Here is a 23,883-nt window from a genome sequence, read left to right on the forward strand (position 1 = left end):
TTTCGAGAGAATGCATTTTTTAATGAAACAAAATAAATAAAACTGAATTTCGGAAGTAACTAAATAAATTAATTTTTCGGACAAAACCGAAATTCCGAAACAAAATATTTCAGTGTGCACATGTCTATAAGTGGCCTTTAAAATACATTTTAAGAATTTATTTAAAAATGGCTATAAATTGGACGTAGAAATAAATAATTTATATAATATAGTATATATATATATATATATATATATATATATATATATATATATATATATATATATATATATATACCGTATTGGCGTATAACACTCACAGGCGTATAACGCGCACGTTCATTTTAAGAGGGAAGTTTCAGGGAAAAAAAATTACATTTTAAATAAGGAACTTTGAAGCAAAATAAGGGTCAGTGCCCATCTGCAGCCTCACCATTGCCATTGATGCAACCTGATCAATGCCCATCTGCAGCCTCACAAGTGCCATCAATGCAGCTTCTTCACTCCACATCAATGCAGGCTCACCATTGCCATCATTGCAGCCTCATCAGTACACATAAAGGCAGCCTCAGCATTGCCATCAATGCAGCCTCATCAGTACACATCAAGGCAGTCTCACCATTACCATCAATGCAGCCTCATCAGTCCACATCAATGCAGCCTCACCATTGCCATAAATGCAGCAGCCTCACCATTGCCTTCAATGCAGCAGCTTCAACATTGCTATCAGTGCAGCCTGATTGATGCCCATCTGCAGCCATCTGCAGCCTAGAGGGGACGGAGGGGGGCGAGACGAGCGCTCACTGTATGTAATCTGACAGCGCTCGTCGCGCCCTCCTCCTTGTCCCCTCCGAGGCAGCTAAAATTGAAGTATTGGCGTATAACACGAACACACTATTTTCACAAGATTTTCATTGGGGAAAAAGTGAGTGTTATACACCAATAAATACAGTGTATATATATATATATATATATATATATATATATATATATATGTAACCCGTAGCAACCACTCACTCAAGATGAGTTCTGATTGGTAGCTATAAGTTCCTAGACATTACAGATTGTCATAAGATCAAATATGCAGATGTATAAGATATGCATTGACTTTACAAATCTATGTCGTTCAGGGTTGCTAATTAAATAATAAAAGACAGATTAGTGATGAGCTGACGCCAGTGACGGGGAATGATAAACACTTCATAACATATCCTTTACAAGGTCTGCTGATCACAATACTGTCACACAATGGGATTAACTACTGACACAGTTAGATTACATTGTTTTATTTTTATTTTTTTATTCTACTTGTCATCATGCTGTAACAGCATATGTAGACTTCTGAGTCTTAATCAAAGCAACTGTACAATTATCCAGTAAAAAATAAAGGAAAATATGTGTTTTCCAGCATTATGACATTGTAGACCGGCACATTCTTGGTGCGATCACAATACTCCTTTATTTAGCACAAGATTGTAAAAAAAACAAGTGTCCTTCCTTGCTTACATGTTCTATCCCTGTATGGGCCTTAATCATAGCCATGGCAGTTCTTTTTTAGATATAAAATGAGGAATGCATTTATAATTGTACATCCGAAGAAGAAGCTTTTTTTTCGTTAATCTTCACCAAGTGATCCTGGGTGGCAACACGACCTGTGTTGCGTACACACGACCACAGCAAAGTCCGATCGTTAAGAACGTGGTGACATACAACACGTAAGACGGGACTAGAAAAAGGAAGTTCAATAGCCAGGAGCCAATAGCCTCCATCTCAAACTTGCTTCAGAGCATGCGTTGTTTTTGGTCCGTCGGAACAACATACAGACAAGCAGTTTTCCCGATAGGAATTGGTTCCATCGGAAATATTTAAAACATGTTCTATTTCTAGGTCTGTCAGAATTTTTGTAAAAAAAAATGATGAGATGAGGCATACACACGATCAGAATATACGATGAAAAGCTTCCGTCTGACTTTTTCTGACAGACAGTCCGCTCATGTGTCACTCTGCTGTATCAATGGAGGAACAGTGTTGTCACCTTAGGGCAGGACTACAAAACACCTCCCCTCTCATTCTCCATAACATAAGGTGAAGAGAATTGTTCTGTACAAAGATAGTTGTGCCCAGGGTGTTATCATTTCAATGGATTTCTGGCAGGATCAGAAAGTACTGTATTTTTTTCAGATATCAAACAGATGTTACAAAACTCTTTCAATGGTATTTTTAACAGAACAAAAGGGAGAAAATAATAGAAATTACAAATGCTTTACTTCATGTGTTGTATATTAATACTTCTTAATAACTCTATTTACAGACCAGCCTGAACATTAACCTGCATGGTCCTGTGTTGACGACCTTTCACTTTGCTGCTTGGTGAACCTGCTTGAACTCTTTTTTGACTGTAGCTTGGTGCTAACCTGAGTGATCTGATAGGTGGCCTGAATTCAAATCGCCTATCCCAAGGCCTCACACTAGTCATCATGCCTCGCCTCTCCTTCGCCTCTGGCGGGAAAAAGACAAAACAAGTATTGCGTACAGGGACACTTAGGAAGCCTCGGAAGCTTCTGAGCCAGGACTACCAGACCTTGTTGGAGAAGAGTCTGAAAAATAAGCAGCTGTTTGTTGATGACGCCTTTCCTGCTGAACTGAGTTCCATTGGCAGCGGGGACCTCTTACGAAAACTACCGCCATGTGTGGAGTGGAAAAGACCCCAGGTAATTGCACGGTGGGATTTTAGATCCATAGCAAGGACATAAGATAGTAAGGACAACTGCTATGGAGCCCAGGAGTACAGGGGACCCTTCGCCAACTGTCCAAATGTGGATGTATGTAGTCTTTCGCATCATTAGGAAAATAATTTATTGTTTACCCTAGAGCAACTTTACTCAGCTTTTTCAACACAGAAGAACCTTTGGCATAAATTTCTGGTCTCAGGGAACCCCTGATAAAAATTACTATATCTACAACTCTAGGATACATTAGTGTGATGATCAGTGGAAAGAATGCTCCTTACACGTGTGGACATTGGGAGAAACTTTCCCCAAGGCCTCATTCACACCAGGCGGATCCGCTGCCACGAAGTCCACCAGAGTCCGCCTGCTCAGCGGGAGATCTCTCCGTTGATCTGCATTGAGCCGTCGGATGACAGGTCCCTCTCTGCTCACTGAGCAGGGAGGAGCTTGTCGAGTGCCGCTGCTTGCAATGGAGAGATCAGACAAAAACAAACAGCATGTCTGTTTTCATCAGATCTCACCCGATCCGCCAGGGACAGATGCAAACGTAGGGCCATCCGTCTGATTTTAGCGGATGGGACCGGGTCAGATGTCAGCGGACATGTCCCCGCTGACATCCATTGCTCCATAGACTAACATGGAGCGCCCGTTCAGGTCCGCCGACAAAACTCACAGGCAGACCTGAATGGTCCCACAGTGTGAAAGGGGCCTTACAGACAGCTAAAAAGATCAATGGTGTCAGTGGAAACGTATCTAAGGGGCTGAAATACCTCATTGCTCAAGGAACCCCTAGCAACCTCTGGATGAACCCTGGCTGAGAAACCCTACCCTAGAGGAACCCCTAAAAAAATTTCAGGTCTTGGGGAACTTATATTATGGTGGTCAATAGGAAGAATGCCTCCTTTACAGTGGTCATCTGAATGCCACCCTTATACTTGTAGGTAGGCAAAAAAGATAATATGTGTCATGCTGGCTCTACCAAGTGGTGTTGACCCCCAGAACTATGCAGGAACCATCAAATGGGAGGCCAGTCAGCTGCAGCTTATGAAACCCCTATCAACCTCTGGATGAACCCTAGTTGAGAAATCCTGCCCTAGAGAAGCCCCTAAAAAATTTCAGGTCTTGGGAAACCCTTACAATGGTGGTGGTCTGAATGCCACCCTTATAGACAGCCAAAACGATAATTGGTGTCATGCTGCTGGCTCTCCCAAGTGGTGTTGATCCCAGATCTATGCAGGCACCAACAAATGGGAGGTCAGTCATTTTTAACCAGTATGTAACCTTGGGAGCAAGGTTAAGCTTCCCCATCGTGTGATCGCTGTTATTGGCTATTATTGTGATCACATAATTGAGAGCCAATCCCCACCTCTCAATTATAAAAAGTGGCTTGTAGCTGTTGGTGACTACTCAGTCACTGTACTGGGAGCCAGCATAGATAAATGGATGCATATATGCGACCACCCGGCATTAAAGCCCACCTCTGTGGAGCAACACATATGTGTGAGTCTAGCATCAAGAGGTTACATTGGTGGAGATAATTTGGCCAGTTTTAGAAGCTAATACCTTCCTGCTAATTTTTAATGAAAATTTAATTTTAATAACATTAAATATTACCTAGGTAGCTGTATAACTATAGCTAATATATATGTTATAATTTTTAAAGGAAAGTGGCTTTTCCCATACTCAAATGTTTAACTTTAAAGCTATGTTAACAGCAATAATAATTAGAAGGACGTATTTAACTCTCCTGGAGAAAATGCTGCTTTGGGCTCCAGTCAGTACACATAAGCAAAAGCCTAAGCCTTTGGCTATATGGTCTTGGTTCTAGGGGAAAATTAGAATAGTTGCTAGTTCTTTTTAGCAGAGATAGCATGAATATCTTTGTGTCCAAAAGCAGGTAACTTATTGGTTAATCAAGGCAAACAATCAAATTCTGTTTTTCATTTTCACACTTTCCATAAGGGTGTAGTTGCGTGCAGAGGCACAACAGCAAAACAACGCATAGATCAGCTATTAGTGGACAGGAAAGGGTTACCTTTCTCTTGCTTTGCACAGTTTTTAATGAATTCAAACAAATTCACAATGTCGGCAAACGCAGGACTTTAATGCAAATGCTCCGATGATTAAAAGTCAGCTGTTTTGAATTGTTTTCCACTATATCTGTATATTTTATATAACCCAAACATTCTTGCGGGATTCGGCTTTAATACTCCATAGGGAATAATCGCGCTACGATGGCTGTTGCAGCATTTCATATTTATGACTTTCATTACTTAATCTGGATACCGACACACTTTAATTAAGGAAGGGATCTTTCTGTAATTATTACACTGCAGAAAGGGACAAACATTTGTAAAGCCAGCCTGATACTTGTGGGTTCCTAGGAAGACAAAGTGATGATTGCGCTGTAAAGATGATGAAAATCAGGCCAATTGCAATGAAATAACCTAATTTATTTTTACAGGAGCTGGTGAAGAATCCACAGTTTTTTTTTCATGATGCCAGCAGGTTCGATCTTCATCAAGGACTTACAGGTACTAATATGTCAAAGACCCACAATTAATCAGTTTTGTATTCAATAAAGTAGAACTCTCAGTAACTTCACAAATTTGTTCTTTGAAAAAGTTTGCAAGAACTTTACAGGCTCCAGGATTTACATAATTGTACCATGTCTAAACTGGCACCTCAATCTAGCAAGTAAATGTTGACCCTAGATGATGCCTGAACAAAGATGGTCAGGTACTGGACGAGAAGACTTGACTTGCTGTTGGCATACCAATCCACTAGGGTTGAGTTCAGGGTTCTGTGAAGGCCACTTGAGTTCCTCCATACCAAACTGGTCAAACCATGTGTTTATGGAGTTTGCTTTGTGCACAGGGTGATAGTCAAGCTGGGAAAGAAAAGGGTCCAAACTATTACCACAGGGCTGAGAGTGCACAATTATCTAAAATGTCTTTCCATGCTCTTGTATTAACAGTAGTCTTCACTCGAAAAACCTGAGCTTAATCATTTGGAAAGGTGCTCACATATATTTTGCCATATAGCTTAACCCACCAACATACTGTATAGCTAGTGGTTGGTTTATTTATTCAGTTTTCACCTATAACAACACTGTCTATTAATAATGGAAGACTCATTATGCATAATTAACCATCTTTCATATAGTATTTTGCATAAAAAAAATGGTTTTAAAACTTTTCCTGAAAAATGCATTTGGAATTTCGAACAACCTTGCAATCAGATTATATTTTTATTTATTTTATTATTATTAACCACTTCAGCCTCAGAAGGTTTTACTTCCTTAATGACCAGGCCATTTTTTGCGATAAGGCACTGTGTTACTTTAACTGACAATTGCGCGATCATGGGAGACTGTACCAAATAAAATTGGTATCCTTTTTTCCCCACAAATAGAGCTTTCTTTTGTTGGTATTTGATCACCTTTGCGTTTTTTATTTTTTGCGCTATAAACAAAAAAAAGTGTCAATTTTGAAAAAAACAAACAATATTTTTTATGTAAAAAAAAATCACATTTCTTCATCAATTTAGGCCAATATGTATTCAGGTACATATTTTTGGTAAAACAAAATCCCAATAAGTGTATATTGATTGATTTGCTATTGAAAGTTATAGAGTCTTCAAAGGATGGGATATTTTTATGGAATTTTTCTTTATTTTTATCTTTTACTAGTAATGGCGGCAATCAACAATTTTTAGCTAACATGACACTTTTTGGGGACCAGTGGCACTAATACAGTGATCAGTCCTAAAAATATGCACTGTTACCGTATTAATGACAGGGAAGGGGTTAACATCAGGGGCGATCAAAGGGTTAAGTGTGTGTCTCTAGGGGGTGCTTGCTAACTATGTGGTGGTTGCTTTGACTGGATGAAGATAGAGATCAGTGTTCCTGCTTAGCAGGTACACAAGATCTCCATCTTCTTCCCTGTCAGAATAGCGATCTGCCTTATTTACATCGCCGTTCTGCTTCTCTGGGGAATGATCGTGGGTGGCCAGCGGACATAGGGCCTGTTGGACCTGCCGATTGTCATCCCAGTGTCCAATCAGCGTGCGATCGTGCCTCCAACAGTGCGCACGTGCGCCACCCAGTGACTATTGCACGCAGTTACCTAGGGGACGTTACTTTGTGCAATAGAGCAGCAGACCTGCCACAGTAAATATGTGGTAGGCGGTCGACAAGTGGTTAATAATAATACTACTAAGATTGTTACCCAACACTGGTGCCCTTCTTGACTCTCAACTGAGAGTTGTTGCTCAGTTTCTCCTCTATGGAGCAGCTCTGCTCGTCCTCTATAAGTTGATGTGACCTGCCATCCTAAATACTTAATAAACCTTCTATCCTTTCCAGAAAACTGCTGGTTCCTGGCTGCACTGGCTTCAGTCACCTTCCACAAGGACATTTTCACCAATGTGGTCCCTCGGAACCAGAGCTTTGACAAGAACTATGCAGGGATCTTCCATTTTCGGGTGAGTAAAGCACATTGTTGCAAAACATTGATAAAAAATGCTATCAATAAGCGACCCATATATCTAAAGAATATACTGATAAGTAAATCGCCTACCATGATTTCTGATACACCTTTGTTCTTTATAGATTTCTTTAACGCTGAATTGCAGCACAAAATAACAAGTTAAAACCGAATAATCCAATAAGACTTAACAAACAAATCCAGACTTTACTACAATATTCAGCTTTAATCAAAAGATTTTCCCCACAGCATTTTTTTCTGCCACTAGATGTCCTCAGTCTGATGGCCAGCATAATTTAAATCACTTTCTCTGAGCCCAGGACATTTTGGATCTTCCTTAGCTTGTTAAGCAGTACACAGACTGATACCAGGTCAAATTCAGATGCTTACATTGTTTGCATTTAAAAATGTTCAAGTATGTCTGAAGACATCTTTTTTTTTTTCCAAACCAATCAAGCCTAGATGACCTTTCATAGCTCGAGATTTCCTGTCTCCATCATTAATCTAGTTGTCCCTATGTAAACCCTCTCCAAATCTTCAGTGGCCATCTGATATTACCAATCAGTTTCTTTTCCTAGCAGTGGCGGCTATCAGCCCCGCTCACATACTTGTTAGATATAAACAAAATTCTTATTTTAATGGGATCTCCTGTATCTAGAGCCAGGAATAACGCCATTGAGTCTTGTAATTGACCTTACTCCTCCATAGTGCGCCATTAGTGTAATGCTGAGGCCCGATAATGAACAGTTATTACAATTTATCGCTGGTTGGGTTGTAGCTATTATGAGGTACAGGCTCGTGTTCGGCAATCCACATTATAATCATGAGCAGTAAATAAATAGCGGTGTTGGAGCTCGGCGCAGAGATTGCTGGCGGGAGCCAAAGAGCAGCCAGGGAATTATCTGTATAGGAAAATTATGTGTTATAAGAAAGCCGTGACCTCTGAGCAGATCTTCTATGGCCAATGCTAGCCTCAGGGAGTTGTAGCAACTAGAAATTAGGATTGAGTAAAACTGAGAGTTTGCATTTCATTTATATTTGTAAAAGTTTTCATTTCCCTGAAATCTCAATGAAAACGGAAAGTTTACAGTCACTTTTTCACCATTTTGGTGAAATTCTTTGCCGTTAATAGGAAAGGCGGTTTTAAAGGGTGCAATGGGTTTAAATGGTTCTTGAGTATTACAGAAGCTCATGTCATCATATCATTTTGTGCCAGAAAATGGTCCCTCATTAGCCTTATAATTTTAAGAACAGTAAGAACAAAACATATCAGAAAAAAAAAAAACAACAGTACATAATTATAGAACAAAAGGAAATAAACAATAATATATTGTTATATATACAATATAACAAAAAAATACAAAATAAATAAATTAAAATAAAATAAAATCACTCCGCTAATTCATCCAGCTGCTCAGCTCACCCTGCACCCCTCTTACAGAAATTATAAGACGGATAAGTCACTGCTGGTAGGGGGCAGCAAGGAAAGTGGAGCTGCTCATTCACTGTTGGAAGGGGGTGAGGATGAGTTGAACTGCTCAGTTACTGCTGTGAAGGGGTAGCAGAGTTAACTAAGCTGCTGTGTTGCTGCTTTAAAGGGGAAACTGAACTGTCCAGAACCTGTTAGTAGAGGGGAGGAGGGGGTAGCTGCACTTCTGATTGACTCTTGGAAGGGTAAGCAGGATGAGTTGAACTGCTAAATTATTACTTAAGTAGAGAAGGGGAATTGAGTTGCTGAATTACTGCTGGGAGAGGTGAGCAGGGGGAGCTGAGCTGCTGAGATAATAACTTAAACAGCCTTGGGAATTTTGAGGATTCATTTTGCCATAGTGCCTGCAGCTACAGAGGTCAATGACGGCATGCTTTCGAGCTCATGTAAATGTACTGCTTGTTAACAAACTGCGAATTGGAACATTACTTCAAAATTAACAACAGGAGATTCAAACTGGTAAATTCCATAATCACAGCTTTCAAAGGGACAGAAAGGGTGTTTATTAGCAAAAAAAATAAGCTTTGTCTGCCTGGATGTATCAATGCAGCTAATGTGTTTTGAAAGTGTTCTTGCTCACTTTTTCTGTCTGGTCGATGAACAGTGACCCAAACACTAAAATATGAGAGGAGCCAAAGAATTATATGACTATTGCTTGCATATGAATGCCACTTTTATGGTTCTGTTACAGTTCTGGCGCTTTGGCGAGTGGGTCGATGTGGTGGTTGATGACCGCCTACCTGTGAATAAAGATGGAAAGCTCTTGTTTGTGTCCTCTTCAAGGAAGAACCTTTTTTGGGGCCCTCTGCTAGAGAAAGCCTATGCCAAGTAAGTGTATGAATATGGACAAATCTGAAAAAGGGACTGTCTGTATTGCATTGAGCAACCAGACTGTCCCTTTAATTTTCTAACTGAAAAGATTTGTTTGCGTTAATAAAAGCAGAATTCAGTATCAATACATTCAACCACAGCATGGTTTTGTGTTTGTCCACAAGAGGGCAGTGTTGCAGTGTCTTTTTATGATAGCAAGATAATGTAACTGAGTAAAAGAAAACACCATGGTTTTGGTCCTGGGTTTAAGGGGACCTGTCAAGGCAAAAATGTGAGAACTGCCATCGCTGTGTGAAATAACCCTGAGCTCAGAGGCTTACTTCCTTTGCAACTTAGCAAGTCACCAACATAAAATAAACACATGCAAATAATTTCTCTAGCTGCATGAAGGTGACTCGCTGCACAATGAATGCATTATCAGGATGATAGTGTGACAGCTCTATTAATATTACTACCCCTGTTAATGCAGAAAGCTGGAGCCATCTTTGTTCTAGTATCATCCAGGGTCAACGTCTATGTCATTGACCAAAATACCGGCTCAGAAATGATACACTCATGTAAAACCTGGTTCAGTAATGTCTGACGCAGATCAGCGCCACCTTGTGACTTGTTACAGAGTTACAATGTTGTACTCTGATTTACCGCAAGAGAGAGGAGACTGAGGAAATGCTGCCTTCTGTGTGCAGCATATTGATGGCACCATCCCAGCCTAGGTGATTTTTCTAAACTGAAGCTCAAGAGTAACTTTTTAATAATAAAAGGAGCAGCTTTTTATTTTATTTTTAGCAAATTATACTGTCGATGTGTGTGACATTTCAGGAATTTATTTATGATAGCAGGTTACAGAAAGGTCCACCCTAACTTACCTGGAAGCTTGGCTGGCATCTGTTCCTACGTGCTCTGTGCTAAAATTTAGCATGCATTCTTTCATCACTGCTGGCAGCTATTGCTGAACAGACGAGTTTCAGGGTGTGACAAGTTTACTTTAATTAGAGATGCGGCATTTAAAAGAAAATGTTATTTGATTCTTCGGCAATGCTGTCAGATGAGTGTACCTCCGAATTGGATTCAAAGACTTTCATATCATGGAAATTTGATGTGTATTTTAGGGCAAGGTCCATGTTACATGAGGACAATTTTGCTCTAGAGCAAGAGTCTCCAAACTTTCCTTTAGACTTAGGGGGGGCTGGACTGTGGCCATCGGGAGTACAAAATGTCCTGGCGCAGTGGGAGTAAACAATCCCACATCACTGTGTCAGTGGAAGAAATTGTGCCTCCTTATTGGTGTCAGTGGGAGGAAATGAGCCTCATCATTAGTGTCATTGGGAGGAATTGTGCCTCATTGTTGGTGTCATTGGGTCCCATTGTTGGGTGTCATTGAGAGGAATTGTGCCCCTTCATTGGTGTCATTGGGTCCCATTGTTGGTATCATTGGGAGGAATTGTGCCCCTTACTTTGTGTCATTGGGCCCCATTGTTGATGTCATTGGAAGGAATTGTGCCCCATCGTTGGTATCATTGGGGGAATCATAACCCTTCATTGGTGTCAGTGAATAAAACAGCACCACAAGGGCTAGAGAAAAGCAAGCAAAGGGCTGCATCTGGCCCCTGGGCTGCAGTTGGGAGACCACTGCTCTAGAGCATATGTCCTTTTTGAGATTTTCATACTGCCCTGTGTAAGTGCAATCTTTTCCTCTCCTTTGATAGACTCTGTGGCTCCTATGAAGACCTGCAGATTGGTCAAGTGTCCGAAGCTCTGGTGGATTTCACTGGCGGGGTCAACATGACCATCAAGTTAGAACAAGCTCCTGTGGACCTGTGGCAGATCATGGTACGGGCAGCATACAGCGGGTCCTTGATGGGCTGCCAGACAAAGGCTGGGGTAAGTACAAATTACAATGGCCCTCTTCTATTTTCACATTGAAGCATTAAAATGCTATTCATTTAATAGACATGAAAATTTTTAAAGATGGGTATTGACCATTATAACCTCTTCATAAGAGGTTTTCCTGTTCTGGTGAATGCTTCTTCAAAGCAAATGAAGAAACTAGACACAGTGCTATAACATTTGAGGGTCCAATCCAGTCCCAAAGGGCTAGACAGTACTAGAAAGCAGGACTATCAATAGTCATCATAAGAGGTTACCTTTAATTCAGTCATCATAAGAGGTCACCTTTGATTCAGTCATCATAAGAGGTCACCTTTGATTCAGTCATCATAAGAGGTCACCTTTAATTCAGTCATCATAAGAGGTCACCATTAATGTATTTATCATAACAGGTCACCTTTAATTCAGTCATCATAAGAGGTTACCTTTAATTCAGTCATCATAAGAGGTCACCATTAATGTATTCATCATAAGAGGTCACCTTTAATTCAGTCATCATAAGAGGTCACCTTTGATTCATTAATTGGCATGAAGGTAGATTGCACATAGGTATTGCCATAATGCTCCAGTCAAGTCCCAGAAATAGATCAGCAGACTTTGTACTAATAAAAGAGTACAATAGGCCCCAGAGTTAGACCCAGCACACTCAATAATCAGCACACATCTGCCATGCCCCTTTCTCTGCAATACAAGTACAGTATGCGTGTGGACACTTGTGCTGAGCGGTGTAGCCGCTACTCAGCTCCACCAGCACAGAGCACTGGAAGGCCAGAAAGCAACATTTCCACTGAGAGAAAAAGGATGTGGTCGAAAAGTTTAAATACAGTACCCGACGGGCGTGAATGAGGTTCAGGAGGGCATTATTATCAAAATGAAGCTGAAATCAAGAACAATTGGTGGGAAAAAAAATCAAAACTATCTTTAGAGAGTATTAAAGCAGAGCTCCGGGCTCCTTCATAAAAAAATTTAAGTCAGCAGCTAAGTCTACTGTAGCTGCTGACTTTTAATATTAGGACACTTACCTGTCCAGGGATCATGCGGTGTCTTCACCCCAGTTGATTTTTCAATTGCCTCTCAGGTGCTGCCACCTTTTGTTGTAAGGGAAACTGACAGTAAAGACTTGCGGCTTCGCAGCCGGTTCCCTCCTGCGCATGCGCGAAGCGTGCTGATATATGTGAATGGCCTGGAGGAGGAGGGGGGCCGAACTCACCGCGGCAAGGACACCCAGGAGTGGGAGCGGGTACCTGTCAAAACCAAGTAACCCGCTCTCCTCCAGAAAGGTAACAAATGCGGCAGCGGAGGGGCAGAGAAGGCAAATGTCCTCTTTTGGGTGGAGCTCCACTTTAATTTACCAAAAGGGTGCTTGGAACAGACTTTGAGCAGAGGTAGTCAAAGGTAAGAGAATTTGAATATGCATTGGGATAAACATAGATCTATAATTAGACAAAAAGGTTAAAAAGATTTTTTTTAAAAAGGATAAAAAAAATAAAAAATAAATTCATAAAATAAATGACTAAAATGTTAAAAAAAATATATAAAAAAGGGACAGATTACCTGGACTACTTTGGTCTTTTTCTGCAAACACTTTTCTTTGTTTCTTGAATTTCTATTTTGATGCATTTTCTAGCAAAAGTCATCCACAAATCCAAACATGTGGGTGGCAGGACTATAAAGAGATAAAAAGTAAGACTCCAATTTAACTTTAAAACTGTATTACTACCAGTTATTTGGTGTTCAGGGAACACTAAATCCTGAGCCTGCGAGGGTGCAGACCTTGTGTTGCTCCACTGCCCCCACTCCAGGCCTCTTGGAATATGAAGGAATTATTAATAAAATAATTATATTCCCTGACCCTCTGACCCTACAAAATTAGGCTAATAGGAGTTGTAGCAATGCAATGTAGATCACCGGGGTGTGAGCAGCAGACAAGAGCTCTGAGCTCTGCAGTCGTTGAAACCGCATTGAACAATCCTCTAAAATCCCATCTTTTAATGTGCTGAATGGCTGCGGCTTGGGTCTTATCGCTGACCTATTTTGTGATTCTGTTTTAGCCTGAAAGGGTTCTGGAGAACGGATTAGTGGCCGGACACGCGTACACGGTGACGGGAATCAGAAAGGTAAAAATCCACAATTATAAACCCCTTTGATGAATGTCTCTCGGAGCGATAAAGCAGCTTTCTCTGTTTGTGTTCGATAAATGAATCAGGTTTTCCCATCTCTTCTCTCCAGGTGACCTGCAAATCTGGAACAGAAAATTTAGTTAGGCTGAGGAACCCATGGGGGAAGATTGAATGGAAGGGAAATTGGAGTGACAAGTGAGTAAAACTTAAAAAAAAAAAAAAAAAAATAGCAAGTCTACTTTATTTTAAATATCTCTGTATGGGGTGTCCTACTTCCCTCTAGAGGTATAAATGTGAAAGTGCATGAAGAAAATAAGATAGCTTGTGTAACCAAACTGGTATATTTTACTAGCGTTAGTACTATACTGTAGCTCGTTCTATACAATTTCATAAGATATAAAGCCAAACAGAGTGAGAAATTATTTTTAAAATTTTTTAATTTAGTTAAAATGTGAACAGCTGAGCTATTCTATTCATGTGCAGTACCCCTTAGTTCAAAGAGAAACTATATCGGCTTTTGATTTTTGATGCAGACACTTCCAGTTTTAGTCTGGTGTAAACAAGGTGGGAATTTATATTTTCCATTTGCACCCACTGCACCCTACTGCTACATATAATATCCCTTTCATACCCTCTGCACTCCTCTTCTGCACATACTGCCCACTGTCATACCCTTCAAACTCCTCTCCTGTACATACTGTCCACTGTCATACCCTTCAAACTCCTCTCTTGTACATACTACCCATTTTCATACCCTTCAAACACCTCTCCTATACTTACTGGCCACTGTCATATCCTTCAAAATCCTCTCCTGTACACACTGCCCACTGTCATACCCTTCAAACTCTTCTCGGGTACATACTGCCCACTGTCGTGTCCTTCAAACTTCTCTCCTGCACATACTGCCCACTGTCATAGCCTTCAAACTCCTCTTGTGTACATACTGCTCACTGTCATACCCTTTAAACTCCTCTTCTGTACAAACTTCCCACTGTCATACCCTTCAAACCCCTCTCTTGTGCATACTGCCCACTGTCATACCCTTCAAACTCCTCTCCTGTACATACAGCCCATTGTCACACCCTTCAGACTCCTCTCTTGTACATACTGTCCACTGTCATACCCTTCAAACTCATCTCCTGTACATAGTGCCCACTGTCATACCCTTCAAACTCCTCTCCTGTACAGTTTCATATCCTTTACACCCCTCTCCTGCCTATACTACCTGCTGTCATTTCCCTCCACACTCCTCAGCACCTACTGTTTACTGTCATAGGCTTAGAGGTCATCTCCAGCACTTAGTCATAACCTTCACAATCCTCTTCTGCACATACTGCCCTCTCATACCCTAACCATGCCTCTATTACATATACTGCCCACTGGCATTCCCTAAACACTCCTCTCCTGCTTATACTGCTTTGTATTATACTCTCTGTTCTCCTCTTCTGTGCATACTGTCCATTGTCATTCCCTCTTCACTCTTTCCTACATATACTGCCACTTCTTCTTTGTTATTCCTTTTCTGCACATACTGCCTGCTGTGATACCCTGAGCACTCTATTCCTGCATATACTGCCTGCTGTGATACCCTGAGCACTCTATTCCTGCATATACTGCCTGCTGTCATACCCTGAGCACTCTACTCCTGCACATTGTGGCCATTTTTATACCCCCCCCCCCCCCACACTTCTCTCCAGCTTCTACAATTCAGTGTCACATACACACAGCATTCCTCTCCGGCTCCTACTGTCCACTATACTGCCTGCCATAGCCAGCACTCTGCTCATTGTCACAAAGAAAACTTTAATTTCTTTCTTCAGGAGAAAGTTGTACAAATTGTTTCCACTTCCTACATTTTTGGAGAAAAAATAAATAAATTATATATATATATATATATATATATATATATATATATATGAAACACCTCTATGCATGTTATGCATAATTACACTTGCCTAGAGTTACATTTACATATAAAATGCATTTTTCATGAGATCATTATTACAAGAAGCCTCCATGAAATTATTAAAAGAATGTGAAAGGAGTTTGTGTCAGAATTTCCTGCGCTGACACAAAACACAGCGTGAAACTCATTTCAGATAAGCCGTAGGCAGGATCGATTCCTCGCACTTGTCTCCGCTGTAATTTATATGATCGATCTATGTGCCCAATGCCTTCCAGTCATCCATTTTGTCTTCTGACTTTGTTCCAGCTCCTCCAAATGGGACCAGCTCAGCCTGAAGGAGAGAATGTTACTGCGAAAGACGCGGGAGAATGGAGAGTTTTGGTAATAATATTACAGATGCCATCTTAGCCGCTTTGCATTGCACTTTTCTTGTTTCTCAGTTCTCCCAGCTCTTATCATAAAGATTATTATGTAAGAGTTCCAAGGGGGCATGTAGGAACCAAGCGATGAAAAGCGCACCTGTATTGCTGCAAGAAAATACAAAGTGTTGGGAAGAAAGAGGGAAGTGTTGGTATATTTTGACAGTTTAAGTCCTGCTCTTGTTCGCTACACCTTTTCTGGTGACAACTGTTCCAGAGAGTAGTGCTCCTCACTTTGGAGAGATTTCCACTAACATCCCATTGTATCTCCAGGGCAGGAAGTAAAGGGAAGCTATAACTCTTCCCTATTCGATCAAAAAAAAATAGGCATTGGTTTTAGATATACTTTTAGTGTGACCCACTTAATTTTCATTCAGCACCTCACTTCTGTGGGGGAAAACCAAACTCTTCTTCAGCTCAAACCTAATGTGGTCTTGGATGAAAGTTGAAAATACGGAGGCAAATTTCTTTTAATCTTAGTGAGAGTTAAAAACCTTTGAGGTTTTATTACATTCTATGTAAGTTGTATTTTTTTAAATAATTGGACAGCCGTTGAGACCCAAGAAACAGTTATTTATCACTATCCATGAAAAACAAAGAGAAAAATGGCCACCACTAAGCCCTTGTACACACAGTTGGAGATTCAGACGGAATGTGTCCTATCGGATCGTTTTGTTGGATAATCCGACTGTGTGTGGTCTCCATCTGACTGTTTCTGTAGGAGTATCCGACGGACCAAGTTTTCCAACTTGTGCGTAAAATTTTCCAACAAAATGCTCCGATCGGACATACTCCGTAGCCTACTCCGACGGACAAAGTGCCACGCATGCTCAGATCAAATTCCTAGACCAAAGCTATTGGCTACTAGCCTGAACATAGTCTCGTCGTAACGAAATAACGTCATCACGTTATGTACAATCGGATTTTCCGACAACTTTGTCCGACCATGTGTATGCAACAGTTTCGGACAAAATCCTTCGGACAAAATCCGTTGGACAAAATCCAACGGATTTGGTTGTCAGAATGTTCGACCGTGTGTACAAGGGCTAAAGGTTTTAAAGTGGACCTTGCAGCAAGTCTCCATGAAAAAAATCCTGGCAAGTCCACATTTTACACAACTTTATTACTTTCTCGGTCACCGACCAAAAGCAAGACTGAAATTCCCTCACCAGTTCAGAAGTCAGGTCCTGATCTGCAGATCCGAAAGGTCTGATTTGTGATTTGATCAAACCCTTTACCAGAACTTACAAGCCAGAATTCCCAACAGGAAGTCAAAGGGATGACAAACCCAGGATCCAAAAATTGTGTATTACAGAGAAAATTAAGCTAAATTATACAGAACAGTTTGGGAAACTTCTGGCAACCTGATGACAGCCACAAGGCAGCCTGAGCCACTTCCTTTAAAAATTCTACCAGTAATACTAAGACAGACAAGTGGGACTTGGAGTCAAGCTAAGGGTGCTCAAGGAACAGCAGAAATAGAAGGAAGAAGCTGCCTTTTTAGTTCTTTTCTCCTGTGTTCTTCTCTTTTGTGTCTGTCTTTTATGTTATCAAAATTTTGGGGTCAAGGATACGCGAAGGTATCGCAGCTAGAGGATCAACATGGCAGTGCGTTAGCTAGCATATTCAGGAGGTCACCCTATGTATATCCTTAACATGTCATGCTATCCGACCTGGTCCAAAGACTCATTTTGCTTGTGGATTGTTACAGGATGTCCATTGAAGACTTTGAGACCCAGTTTGTGGAGCTGGTTATCTGCAAGCTGACTCCTGACCTCATGAGCCACGAGAATGGGAAGGAGTGGACGTTATCCATGCAGACTGGGAAGTGGGTGGCTGGAAGTACAGCTGGAGGGAGAATGACATACACAGGTAAAGTCATGTGTCTGATTAGGAATCGATCAGTGATATGAAATAACGCATAGCAATGGAGCCCCTCTGTATTTAGCTAGCATGAACCCATTGTATTCACTCTAAACTGAAATCCACATTTGGTATAAAGGGTCATTATCTAAGACCGCCACGCACATTACAATTTGATGGTACAATTACTGCACAATCTTCTTTATATGTCAAGAACTATGTAGTACAAAAGTCTGCTTATACAACCCAACCAATTAATTCTCATGCAGACGGACCCTCAGGATACCATGCGATAACTTTTAGTGCAGTGGGTACAGACAAGTACTTAATCCAGGCAACACTTGAGCATATAGAGACAAGAAGATGCCACACGCCACCAGCTCATTTGGTAAAGAGGGATGTAAACAGCCTCAACATGTATCTCCTCCTAAGCCACATACTAGATGAGTTTCGCCCCGCCCACAGGGCATGCATTAAGGGGAAAAAACATCTGGCAGTGACGGACTCCCCAGCCCCCCCCCCATTTAACTTACCTGAGCCCTGGAACTTCGCCTGGTGGGGACGCACTGTTCCTCTGCCTGGGGTTCTTGGCTCTTGATTGGACAGATTGATAGCAGCGCAGCCATTGGCTCCCGCTGCTGTCAATCAAATCCAATGACGTGGGCGCTGGGGGAGGCGGGACCGAGTCATACATTTAGCGGCTATGGACGCCGAATGCTGGACTCGGGAGCGCGCCTGCAAGGTAATCCCCCAGGAGAGAGCTTCTCCTAGGGAGTTATCTGATGTGGGGAGGAGCCATGAGAGCCGCCGGGGACCCCAGAAGAGCAGGTTCAGGGCCACTCTGTGCAAAACGAGCTGCACAGTGGAGGTAAGTATGACATGTTTGTTATTTAAAATAAACAAAACAAAAAAAACGAACCCTTACAATCACTTTAAAGTGTATCTAGACCCATGAACAAACTGTAATGTATGTTGGCTTATCAGTTATTAGATGTGGTGGCTGCATTAGTTTTCTATTTTTCAGCCTTTCTTTCCACCTGTTGATCATGCCAATAACACACTTACTATTAGGGTGACAACGCTCACTCACTGTACTGTCTTTATGAAGGAACAGAGTGTTGCCTTAGGACTGGCCTACAGAACACCTGACTTCCCCTCTTCTCCATAACATGGGAGGGGGGTGTTCTGTAGTCCAATGAGGTGAACTGAACAGTGCTTATAACACTACAGACTGTACAGTACAGCACTGCATTCTGGCAGGATCAACAGGTATCTTTTGCACTTGTTAAACATATATAATATCTGTTCTTTGTTTATAATTACATATGTGCAATGGGGAAACTGATAAATTAGGAAAATGATATTATTTAAAAAAATGATGTAGTGCACTGCGTCACTGTACCAGCGGATTCTTACCTGTCTTCTTTATGTAGACTCTTACTGGAAGAACCCCCAGTACCGACTAAAGATACTAAAGGGTGACAACATGGAGAAATACACAAATTCTTGCAGCGTCCTGGTGTCCCTTCTCCAGAAACAGAACCACAAGCATCGGAACCAGTCCCCGCCATGGTTCATAGGGCTCTCTGTGTTTATGGTATGAAAACTTATTTTTTTCACTTATACATTATACATTTACTCAGAAAATGTAATTTTACTTGCACTCTGCCCACAAAAACTTTTATTTAAATCTATTCCTCAATAGTCAAACAGGATACACAGGATATAAATCCACTTACCTTTCCAAACCCAGATATTACCATATAAAAGGAGCAGTGACATAATCACTGTCATAGGTGTGCATAGCCTATTGCATTAGGGTGTGCACCCCAAAACTCAAACACATATGTGTATGTGTGCATGTGTATATATATATATACTGACAGTGTCAGGAGGGCAGTGGATGATGTTAGTAGTTTTTTTTTTTTTGCAAATTTAGTTTTTTTAATTATTTTTTTATAGATTTTTAAGGAACCCTGTTAGGGGGTTTGGTGAAATATCAGGGGGAATCTGCACCACACTGGGTGATTAGGGTGTGTCCAGGCACACCTGGCACACCCTGTGTGCACTCCTATGATCACTGTGCTTTATATATATATATATATATATATATATATATATATAGCCTGTGCAGGGAGAGGAGCTATGGGAGGGACCAAGCAGACCACACCCACCACAGGCTTCCTGCAGAAAACTACAGGAGGGGGCGGAGACTAGACCAATCACCCTGCACAAAGAGAGAGCAGCAGTGAACGGTCCTTGTTACAGGAAGCTTCTGCACAGAGGGAAAGTATCACACTGGATTACTGCACAGATCTGGAAGAAATACACAAGGCATACCGACCGAGAGGCATCTAAGAATACACATGACTCTTGTAATCAGACAATACTCACTTATTATGGAGTTTAGGTTTAAAATGTATGATCAAACATTTTGAATGAGGTATGGAAGGGTTAGAACCCCGGCCAAGTTTTTATTGCAGTCTGTGTTCCCATTACACAGTTCTAGCCTCTCTCTTTATTGTGGTGACCATTACTACTGAGACAGAAACTGATGGAGAAGCCAACATTTTACAGATGTCGCCATAACAGAAATAGAATGGAAAACGTCCAATATACGGACACCTGTTGTAGTAGCAGCTCATAGGAGATTTCCACCATTTTTGTAAAGATTATTGAGTGATCCACTTACTGGCAGAACCACGTTGACTATGTTCTTGAGAATGCAGAAATATTCCAGAATGAAATAGAAGCTTCCAAATTATGTTTTTGGAGTCACCAACCCCAACAGCGCCTAGATGTAGCAATAATTTAAGCCAGGAGAAGTGGATTGTACATATGACTTTACGTATAACAGTAACTATACATTATGAGTCATTTACTACTCAGACTGTAGCATCAATGGGAGAGTATTTCATATTGTGTGATAGGTCCTTTTTTAGAGACTGCCAAATGTATTCTTTGAATGCTGCAACCTATGTCCTCCTACAGGGGGCACTGTTACTATTATATTATGCTATGATAAATAAAATCTAATCAGTCTTTATTTTTTCTTCTCTTGCAGGTGCCACTTGAGGTGAGTACCCTTGACATTTCATAACTAACTATGAAGTGGTAAAAATGAATGCAGGCAGACAAGGAACACACTTAAACCATAAACAGGCAACCTACAACCTACAGGTGCAGAGGAACTACAACCCCAAGCAAGCCCTTGTGGCTCCATGTAATTGGAGTGACCAGGGCTTGCATGGAGTTGTGGTGCTTCACCATAACATTGTCACCAGCTCCTTTATTGCTGTTTTAGGCATGCTAGCTGCAACCAGACTTGCCATGATTGTGCTACTATTTCTAACACCCTTTACATGATGGGGTATCATACTGATCCTTCTGCTTCTTCAGCAAAGCTGGAGGGATACTGTGCGATCAGTTTCACAAATTGGCAAATCAGCACTAGGCAGAACACTTTTATATAATACTCAAATATATCAGATAAACTGGTCCTCCTACTGAATCACCGTGGTCAAATTTGAGTAAATTGACCAATCAATATTGTACATTCTCATTAGGGACTCCAATGGCCAACTGAAGTAGCTTGCACATAAGGCTGACAACACTACTGCACTGTGCGGGGGCGGTGGCTTAGGGTTGTCAACCTGAAATAGGAAGTGTTTTTACTGGCAGGATCTCCAGGTAAAAAAAAGCTTACAAAAGATTCACAAAAAAACAAAACAAAAAAAAACACTACAAAATTGTATATCTTCAGACATAATGCAAAAAAATTGATTTTGGGTTTATATGCACTTTAAGTTCCACAAAGGTACACCAACATTAGTTCCTTGACCTAAAGAGCTTACAATCTACTACCCTTACAGCAGTTATAAGATGCAACTCTCTGGATATTTTAATCACGTCATTTAACCAATCAGTATATTTTATGGATTGCTAGATATGGAGGTAACCCACAGAACCAAGTGGAGTCCATACACACTCCATGCAGCTATTATTATTTGTATTATTATTCTACAGGATTTATATAGCGCCAACAGTTTACGCAGAGCTTTACAATATAAAGGGATACAGTACAGTTGCAGTACAATAAATTACAAGAGGGTTAAGAGGGCCTTGCTCATAAGAGCTTACAATCTAATGGGGTGGGGTAAGTGGTACAAATGGTTATAACTGTGGGGGAGGAACTGATGGAAGAGATAAAATTTTAGTTAGTTGGAGGTGTGATAGGCTTCCCTGAAGAGACTCGTTTTTAGGGATAGTCTGAAAGGCAGTCAGAGTAGGCGAAAGCCAGACAGACTGGGGTAGAGAGTCCCATAGGATGGGAGAGGCTCTGGAGAAGTCCTGGAGACAAGCATGACAAGCTAAAGTCTTGATTGGAACTGAATCCAGGTGCAAAGTAGTGTTCCACATTCCAGACAGTTCCAGGAGATGCTGAGAGGTCAATCTTTTCCACATGACTTTTAAGCAAGGGGGACACTGACATGGCCAATTTAAAACTGAGAAAATCAGAGTTCTCCATAGGTTTTGAAGTTCAAGGAGGAGGGGCCTGTAGACTGTTGGACCCTATAATTTTATCAACCCCATGAATGAAATTCAGACTTCTAAGCACTTTACTAAAAAGAACCTAAAGATAACTGTACATTTTTTTGCAAAAATGTTTCTCTAAGTCTGGTCTACAAATATATACCATTTTCAAGGGACGCAGAGCTATCCTTTAAATCCAGCCTCTTATACTTTCATTGAGCCGAGCCCCTTATTAAACAGAGTTTTGTTAGCTGAGCACTTGCAGTAATGTCGAAATCAATGGAGTAATGCATTCGTAATGCCAAAAAATTGATGCCGCTGAGCAGCCGATATAAACAAAGCATTAGTCTACCCCGGGCAGCGGGATTGCGTCAAGCAGTCGCTTTCTTGACTACATGCTTCAGAGCTCTGTCATCATTTAATAATAATAATTATTATGTGTAATTGCACACTTGGCTGAGGGCACAACGAGGAGGGCAGAGCCGGCTTGATGAATGCCACTGTGGTTGGCAAGTAAAAAAAAAAAAAAAAAAAAGCAATGGCAGTACTCTGCGAGGTCAAATACAGGTTTTATTGAACTGTGAGATTAATGGTGAAGGTTGGAAAAGCATAGCTGGTCGTAAGCCGAGAAGGATAATAAATCCTCTTATTGACCGGATTCGCTAACTGGTGTCTTTTTCATTTATATTGTGAGCCTGTGAAGTTGATACATATGAGAAAAAAGCTAAATTTGGAGCCCGACTTAGGGGGCTTTTCAAGTGCGGCGTTGCTGTCTTCAGGTGTAATGTTTATTTATGCGGAGGCACACTTTCTAACGTCTGGAGAAATTGGAAACCGAACCCACAAAAAATAGTACAACGTGAACACAAAGGGTGCCCAAGAGCTTACACTCTAAGCCCTTGTACACACGGTCGGACATTCTGACAACCAAATCCGTTGGATTTTGTCCGACGGATTTTGTCCGACGGATTTTGTCCGACGGATTTTGTCCGAAACTGTTCCATACACACGGTCCGACAAAGTTGTCGGAATATACGATTGTACATAACGTGATGATGTTATTCCGTTACGACGGGACTACGTTCAGGCTAGTAGCCAATAGCTTTGGTCCAGGAATTTGATCTGAGCATGCGTGCCACTTTGTCCGTCGGAGTAGGCTACACATGATCGGAGTATGTCCGATCGGAGCATTTTGTCGGAAAATTTTACGGACAAGTTGGAAAAGTTGGCCCGTCGGAAATTCCGACGGAAACAGTCCGATGGAGACCACACACAGTCGGATTATCCGACAAAACGGTCCGATAGGACACATTCCGTCGGAATCTCCGACCGTGTGTACAAGGGCTAAGGCAGTTTGCTGTGTTAACATGTGCCAGGGAAGGTGAAATATAAGAATATAAGCAGATTAAATGTTTGCTTTAAAGTAGATCTGTAGCCAAAACATGCTTTCCATTTTCTTTCTTGGATAGAGTGGAGAATGGTTAGAACTTTTTTTCTCTCATGTCCCATTAAAATAGAACTATAAGAAAAACTTTTATTTTTCATTTTGCATAGAGCAAGGGAGCGTTATAACCCCTGTCAGATTTTTTATTTATTTTGTTGGCCATCTGTGTACCATTACGGAGTTTTCCCTTCTC

General features: G+C 41.1%; 1 protein-coding gene across 1 annotated transcript in view; it reads left to right on the top strand.

Annotated features, from left to right (window-relative positions):
• CAPN14 (calpain 14) overlaps positions 1-23,883 on the top strand; it is a 66,393-nt gene that overhangs the window by 15,390 nt on the left and 27,120 nt on the right. The window contains exons 2-12 of the mRNA XM_077485879.1: positions 2,291-2,690; positions 5,173-5,242; positions 7,078-7,196; positions 9,379-9,515; positions 11,225-11,399; positions 13,457-13,522; positions 13,635-13,720; positions 15,738-15,812; positions 17,562-17,722; positions 19,147-19,310; positions 20,778-20,789. Of these exons, the coding sequence (XP_077342005.1) occupies positions 2,457-2,690; positions 5,173-5,242; positions 7,078-7,196; positions 9,379-9,515; positions 11,225-11,399; positions 13,457-13,522; positions 13,635-13,720; positions 15,738-15,812; positions 17,562-17,722; positions 19,147-19,310; positions 20,778-20,789 (1,299 nt within the window). The 5' untranslated portion in view covers positions 2,291-2,456. The remainder of the gene's footprint in view (positions 1-2,290; positions 2,691-5,172; positions 5,243-7,077; positions 7,197-9,378; positions 9,516-11,224; positions 11,400-13,456; positions 13,523-13,634; positions 13,721-15,737; positions 15,813-17,561; positions 17,723-19,146; positions 19,311-20,777; positions 20,790-23,883) is intronic.

The sequence above is a fragment of the Lithobates pipiens genome, unplaced genomic scaffold, assembly GCF_037356315.1.
Source record: "Lithobates pipiens isolate NorthernLeopardFrog02 unplaced genomic scaffold, aLitPip1_a1.2 Scaffold_18, whole genome shotgun sequence".
Taxonomy (NCBI): Eukaryota; Metazoa; Chordata; class Amphibia; order Anura; family Ranidae; genus Lithobates; species Lithobates pipiens.